At 47.0% G+C, this 7,383-nt stretch overlaps 1 protein-coding gene across 1 annotated transcript; it reads right to left on the bottom strand.

Moving 5' to 3' along the window:
- Positions 1-242: 242 nt before the first annotated feature.
- Positions 243-4,590, bottom strand: LOC127305243 (cell division control protein 48 homolog A). The gene is made up of 9 exons (XM_051335647.1): positions 4,417-4,590; positions 4,127-4,289; positions 3,307-3,535; positions 2,304-3,070; positions 1,991-2,212; positions 1,836-1,907; positions 1,471-1,752; positions 1,035-1,394; positions 243-710 (listed from the first exon to the last, which is right to left on the bottom strand). The coding sequence occupies exons 1-9, from the start codon at positions 4,470-4,472 to the stop codon at positions 411-413; spliced, it is 2,451 nt and encodes an 816-aa protein (XP_051191607.1). The 5' UTR covers positions 4,473-4,590; the 3' UTR covers positions 243-410.
- Positions 4,591-7,383: the final 2,793 nt, after the last annotated feature.

Raw genomic sequence — 7,383 nt, 5'->3', positions numbered from 1 at the left:
GGTAGACGCCACGACGGAAGGCCCGAACATCTGCCGCCTTTTTCTAAGGATATGCCAGCCCAACGTCAGGAATTAACGCACTGAACACCCTTGCCCTGCCCAGACATTGTTGAAGATGTTCCACTTCAAGAAAAACTGTCGGGCCCTGCAGCGCCTTGGGATTTAGTTTGTACCTAGCGTCACAGCATACACCGAGGTTGGAAATCACCGAAAGCATACAGAAACCAAGAGCACAATTCAGAGAAGAACAGTAACAGCAACAGCCACAGGAAGCAGCTTCCATTGCTCTGGATAAACACCATCACAGGGTGTGCCGTGCCTAAAGTAGGATTAAGTTTAACACGACTAACACAACCAGTACGAAACACAAAACACAAAAGGACGAGCCAACAGCACAGCTAACTAAGAGACTAACTATATAGATCATCCTCATCAGCGGCTGCGGCAGCAGACGCAAAGGGATCAGCTGCAGTTCCAGCAGCAGCTTCTGATGATCGATCAGCAAAGCGGAACTCGCTGCCAATCCCACGGGACTGCTGCAGCGTCTGGGCAAACGCCTGGTATTTGCGGATGTCCGCATCGCTAACACTCCGCCGTGCATACTTCATTGACTCCTCGAAGTGGGCAGCCTTGATCTCAGATACTTCGTCCACCCCATCCTCCTCCATCGCTTCAGGGTTGTCCTTCCTCCGCTTCTCCATCTCAATGTCCTGGAAGGATTAGAACCAAATCAGTGCAAAATTGCGAAAGTGCCACAGCTTGAATTTGGCGATCACTTTTTATGCTGAACATTGCTGCTAGATGATGCTATTCCCAGAGTATCATGTACTCACATAACAGTCCAAATTAATGGTTCAAAGCTGCTCATAACAATCCAAATTAATGGTTCAAAGTTGCTCACAATCCATATTAATGGTTCAAAGTTGCTCATAACAATCTAAACTAATGGTCAAACTGGTCAATTGTGATCAACTGAGTTGCACATGTAGGAATTAATACCGTATATGACTTGAGATACATATCGTTAGAATTACCTTCTCAATGTTCTCTCTGATTGCATATTTGCACGCACGCTGGCATATTTCCGTGATATCGGCACCGCTGAACCCTTGCGTGTATTTGGCGAGAGTATTCAGGTCCACATCCTTCGCCACAGGGGACTTCCTTAGACAAGCTTTGAAAATTTGAAGCCTCGAGGCATCATCAGGAAGTGGAATATATATCAACTGATCAAGACGTCCTGGCCTAAGCAACGCTGAGTCTATGATGTCAGGCCTGTTTGTGGCTCCAATGATGAAGACAGTTTTCTTAGCATTCATGCCATCCATCTCTGTCAGAAGCTGATTCAGCACTCTATCAGCAGCACCACCAGCATCGCCCTGGCTACCTCCTCTCTGTCATACGAGTACAATTTTAAGCCAGGGAAAATGTAGCACCAAGGAACATGCAAAGGAAGAGGGATGCACATACCTGTGTGGCAATTGAGTCAAGCTCATCAAAAAAGAGGACACATGGTGCAGACTGGCGCGCCTTGTCAAAAATTTCACGGACATTGGCTTCACTCTCACCAAACCACATTGTAAGCAACTCCGGTCCCTTGACACTGATGAAGTTAGCCTGGCACTCGTTGGCAATTGCCTTGGCCAACAAGGTTTTACCACAACCAGGGGGTCCATAGAACAGAACTCCTTTCGATGGGGACATACCGAACTTCTCAAACTTCTCTGGATGCTCCACTGGATATTGAACAGTCTGCAAAAAGGAAATATACATTAACAAACTGTACAACAAAAGACAGATATCACAAGAACAATAAAATCTATGCCTCTACATACCTCTTGCAGTTCCCTCTTGACATTTTCCAGTCCACCAATGTCTTCCCATGACACATTTGGAACTTCAACAACCTGTATTCATAAATGAACTTAGTTTCTATCACCAAACAGGAGGATTACAAAGAGAATATAAGTTCATGTCTGAAGTAACTTACAGTTTCACGAAGAGCAGATGGGTTGCTGGTCCCAAGAGCAGTCTTGAAATGATCATTCGTAACAGCCATTGAGTTCAATATCTCAGCATCTATGGTCTCATCCTCCAGATCTATGATATCCATCTTCTCACGAATGCACTGAAGAGCAGCTTCAGTGCAAAGCGCAGCAAGGTCCGCACCAACATATCCATGGGTGTCTTTGGAAATGTGTTCCAACTCAACCTGCGATATAATTAAACATGAGATATATGAGGTTATCGATTAAATATAGGGAAAAAAATATAAATAGACAGCATACTGAACAGACACTTACATCCTCTGCTAGTTTCATGTTCTTTGTGTGAATGCGGAGAACCTCAAGCCGACCAACTTCATCAGGAACTCCAATGTCGATTTCCCGGTCGAACCTTCCAAACCTACGGAGAGCAGGGTCTATACTGTTGGGACGATTAGTAGCACCCATAACAATAACATGTGCGCGAGCCTTGAGTCCATCCATAAGAGTCAAGAGCTGAGAAACAATACGGCGTTCCACTTCTCCATGGGTCTTCTCTCTCTTTGGAGCAATAGAATCAATCTCATCAATGAAAATTATAGCAGGAGCATTATTCTCTGCTTCTTCAAATGCCTTCCTGAGATTGCTCTCACTCTCTCCAGCTAGCTTTGACATAATCTCTGGACCATTGATCAGAAAGAAGAATGCACCTGTCTCATTTGCAACAGCACGGGCAATGAGGGTCTTCCCAGAACCAGGCGGTCCAAATAGCAGTATACCCTTAGGTGGCTTCACGCCAATAGACTTGAAAAGCTGAGGATGACGCAGTGGAAGTTCAACAAGCTCTCTGATTTGAGCCATCTGCCTCCGAACCCCACCAACATCGTCATAACCAACCTCATCAAGCCTCTCCTCGTCCTCCCTCTTAATAGGCTCTCCATCACAGAATATTTCTGTATCCGGTGCGACAATGCAATATTCAGCAGGATCAGTCTCTATGACTTTGAACTCCACACTTCTCATTCCACCCCTGACAAGGAAAAGATCTCCTTTTCTGACAGGGCGGTATGCTTCCAAGAAGTATGCTGCACAGTTCAACAATAAGTGGCTATTAGTAAACAAATTCTGATCAGATACAGCTTCAAGTAAGCGGAAAGATAGTTATTCTCATGTGAAGACAAAAATTGCAGATGCAGTAATTCCAGAAAATCTATGAGCAGTGGACTTGTAATACAGCACAAGAACATGCAAGTCTTCAAAAATGAGCATGAGCATATACAAGGAGTAACTTGGAATAAATACTTGAAGGTCAGAATCTCACGTTTCAAGAAGGCATCAAATAGGTTGCCAGTAATGCCTTCAACTGTATCATCAATTGGAAGAGTGTGGATACGCTTGCCATATTTCACGTCCTGGCATTGATGGACAGAGACAACATCGCCAAGTCGCACCCTGAGGTTCTTCCTAACGACCTTGTTCATCCTGACTTTAGCCTCCTCACAGGTGTCATCCGCAAGGACAATGCAGATAGTGTCTTTCCTCTTCTTACCCTGCAATGCAAAAGATGCCAAATGTAAGAAGCAGAATCAGACTACAGCAGCAACAATCTGTCAAAACAACTTGATCAGACTGGCCATCAAGATGTAAACTAGCAAACTAACTATTATTGAATACAATATCTTGCAATCCACTATATCTTCCAAGAAAAGCACAGTAGCAATATTATTATCTATAACATTGTAGCACGTCTTAAACCTAAGCCAGCAAAAGTTCCAACACAATACGGCGGCCAATACCGAAGCCAAAAACATAACAAGACACGGGGCTGCAATTTTTGGTACCTACATGCAATCCATGGTTCTAATTTTAATTATCTGGAGACCGGACTGTACAACCTACTAACTTCTTGCAAAATTCAGCAAAACAATTCATAGCAGTGTTGTATCTTATCTTAACACTTCCAAAAGCGATCACAAGGATAAAGCTAGGATTTTTTTTTTCCAACAGATCTGTAACCCAGAATTGGTTCCAACTTCAAAACCCCCGCAGATGAGTTCACTGGCCCCGATCCAGTATGTAGCAATGCAAACGGAATCAAGAGTCGCGGAGGTATGAGCTCCGGTAAGGCCGTGTAAATCTACCTTGAGTAGGACGGTGTCCCCGCGGAAGAGCTGCAGCTTCTCCATGGTGTCCGGGTGCAGCGCGACGACGGAGTTGTCGTCATTGGTGGCCTCGTCGACCACGAGCCGGTTGGGCGACTTCTTCCTCTCGAGGATCGCCGTGGAGAAGTCCTTCTTGCCCTTCCTGAACCGCCACCACACCGAGCACGAAGAATTATTATGAGGAAGCCCCCGAAAAGCTCCGGTAGGACCAGATCGGAACCGAAAAAACCCTAGGGGTGTGGAGTGGAGGGGAGGGCGCGGGATCTTACGGATCGGTGGGAGCGGGTGCCGAGGCCGAGGCCGAGGCTTCGTCGTTGCTGGCCATGGCGGCTTAAGAGCCGAGGCTGCAAGGCGGCGGTGGGTCTCGGTGCGCCTCCCCCAGCGGTGGCGTCTGTTTAATTAGAGCGGTGCGGAGAAGACGAGATTGGTTGGGCTGTGGGGGAGGGGATTGCTGTTTTTTTATAGTACTGGCAGCTCCTTACTTGCAGTGGGGGGTTTCCTTCGTCATGGGGTACGTCTCTGACTGTCAATGGGGTCCACTGGGTATGCGGTCCACTTGCCATGGAACGTCCGGGAGTGTTCCGGAGGTCGGGTCTGGGCCTCGCGGGAGGAGGGCCCGTGTGCGTCGTGCCGACGTGGACTTCTAGGCCCACCTGGAAGTGGTGGTAAGGTGGATATTTAGGTGGCCGAGGTCGATACCGTGCAATCTCTATCTTTACTATTAAGGTTAAACATGCAACATCACACCTCCCGCGATGTCGCACTTCACAATATTTACATCCCAAATGGCACCGCACCCTCCTTTTAACTTTCTCCTAAAATCGTGCAATTCTTCCTCTTTTTAGTGCTTAATAACATATGCACGTAGCCTTCCAAAAATATCTTCAGTGCCTTGTGGTTTGTTAGTATTCAGTTATCTACTTCCCGTTTGTTAGGTGTATCTCCTTCCACCTTACTAGAGAGTTTGTTACAAAGGCTAAGCACTCGCATGATTGGTAAGCCGATGACACCTCGAGATGCCGGATTTGCCTGCCATGGACATACTCATCGTCAATCGTCACCAATTACTCCATGTAGATGCTTATCTCTTCTGCCTCACACTCACACAGTCGTTGTTATTCCTGACACGCCTGGTCGAGGCATCGTGCTCTCCTGATCCAACATCGACTGGCTTCTCCATTGCAATGTTCATTGCCTCAGATGCTCCTTGAGCCACCAAGATTGTCTCTATGGCTGGCGACAAGGAATCCTCAAGCCAAACATTGAGGACTTCTCCATGATTGTCGTGAAGATGGCCTCCTCTAATGCATTCATGCCGAATCGTTGTTGAGATGTGTAGTGGATGAGATTGATGCTCCTGAATTTGATACCCTGCTAATCCCATCGCTGTAAGGTAATTGTCCCATATTTCTAGCTAGCGTGTTCAAGATTCTTGTTTTGATTTGGTTTTGGCTGCCTTGAAACTTAACAACCGACTTCTATTGCAACTGGAGAATGCAAAGCAGACACATGCTCCTTTGCAGGAAGAAATAATGGGTGGTAGTGTCCAAAGGATTTCGCTGCAATGGTGACAGTTTATTGTCAGTTTTATTTTTTGAAATTTGAAAGATAGTTTGGACATTCTGCTTTGTGGTTTTGGCTAATTAATGTTAGTATATCTAGGTTGAGTATTAGATTTTTGCAGTTAGAATTTGACGGTGGGTACCCAACGGAGAAAGAATGGCAGCCACTGCGGTCGATTTTGATTTTTCAATTAAGCGATGGCACAAGCATCTCACTTGTGCATAGCTCAGACGGTAGAAGCCACAAGGTCACGAGACCCACTCGCATGGTAGCCAAATTCAGATTGTTGTCGGAGGAAGCCGTGTACGCTGGGAATTGTACACGCTTTCCATCACCACCACCACAACCGCCGACTTAATAATCCGCTCCCCATCAGGACGACCTCGTCGAAACCCAGGCCTCTTGATAGGGCAAAGGTGGACGATCTTTCGATGAGACGAGCATAAATCGATTTATTGGTGGAGTTCGTGCTTGACGATCCGACTACACGTGCAAAGCTCGTGCGCCAATGCAATAGCTAGGACAATCTCCGAGAGTTACTGATCTTGCGGATGCACGATCAACCTGACCAGCAAGGGTCTTAATTCCTACCTGATATCGAGAACAAGTAAAAACTAATGATGCAATCAAAATATTGCGGATATAGATGAAAACTTTATTGAATAAGGTGGGATTCTGAATAGTCGATCATGTTCTGGGCGTTGGCCTCAAAAGAAGTACACGAGAATTGCAGCAATGGCTAACTTTTAGTCTAATCAAAATTTGAGTAAAACCATAAACAAAGCTAGCTATTGATTTGGAGAAACGCCGCCACAAGGTTCAGTCTGTGGTGATCCCCTGTCATGGTCTTGGGCCACTGATTAAAAGCCTTGGGCCGCGTATCCTTGTCGTGGTGCCGTGTCCAAACTGAACTTAGGTCCAATTCTTTTGGAGGTTCTAGACAGCTTAGAGGTGAAAATAAGCTAAAACTGAAAAGAACTCGATTTTAAGCCGTTTTCGTGCACAGCCGTTTCCCAAAATTCCTTCACGATTTGGGGAAGTAACCGAACCCCAGCTTTTCACAGCTTCCTGAGCTCCACCAAAACGGTACATGGCTATACCCCTATTCCTTAGGCTAATTACGTGCAAATGCCACCGAAGCAGGCAGTCCCAAGCTGAAACGTTTTGCTCCATCGACAACTCATACCAAATCGACTCGTCCTCGCCACATATGTGCTAGGGTTCCTCGCAAGATCTATGCCGCCGCCACCCCCGCGGCCAGCAACTCCGGCCGCCGCCCGCACCCGCCAAATAGTTCCCAGCACCCACCCCGTTCCATTGCATGGAGGAAGGGCAGGCCACGCTAACTCTCTGCACCTCGTCGGCCAGATCGGGCGGAGCGATGGGCCCTGGCGTGGAGCAACTCGTCCTCCCTCTACTGCGGCCCTCGACCGGCGTTGCTCCCATGGCTCTGGTGGTTGCACGCCCCTCCCCCTAGCAGGCCGCAGCACATCTACTTCTCCATGGACTCGTGCGTGAGCGTCTCCAACCTCCTCGCGTCCATCAACCTGCCGGTCTGATTGAAGCCACGATCTAGATCTTGGTTGATTCATTTTGCTGGTGTACTCAGTACTAGCTACCAGATCCATTTTGCATCCAGGGGTATTTTTGATTTTTCACCCTACCACTCACAA

This window comes from Lolium perenne, chromosome 1 (genome assembly GCF_019359855.2).
Source record: "Lolium perenne isolate Kyuss_39 chromosome 1, Kyuss_2.0, whole genome shotgun sequence".
In the NCBI taxonomy this organism is placed as follows: domain Eukaryota; kingdom Viridiplantae; phylum Streptophyta; class Magnoliopsida; order Poales; family Poaceae; genus Lolium; species Lolium perenne.
Note: the sequence above shows the minus strand (reverse complement) of the source record. Positions and strands in the feature narration are given on the sequence as shown.

Coding starts and splice junctions, on each gene's coding strand:
- LOC127305243 (XM_051335647.1), bottom strand. CDS start 4,472: ATGGCCAGCAACGACGAAGCCTCGGCCTCGGCCTCGGCACCCGCTCCC. Junction 3,071..3,306: donor ATTTGATGCCTTCTTGAAAC/GTGAGATTCTGA, acceptor TGAACTGTGCAG/CATACTTCTTGGAAGCATAC. Junction 711..1,034: donor TCAGAGAGAACATTGAGAAG/GTAATTCTAACG, acceptor TAATCCTTCCAG/GACATTGAGATGGAGAAGCG.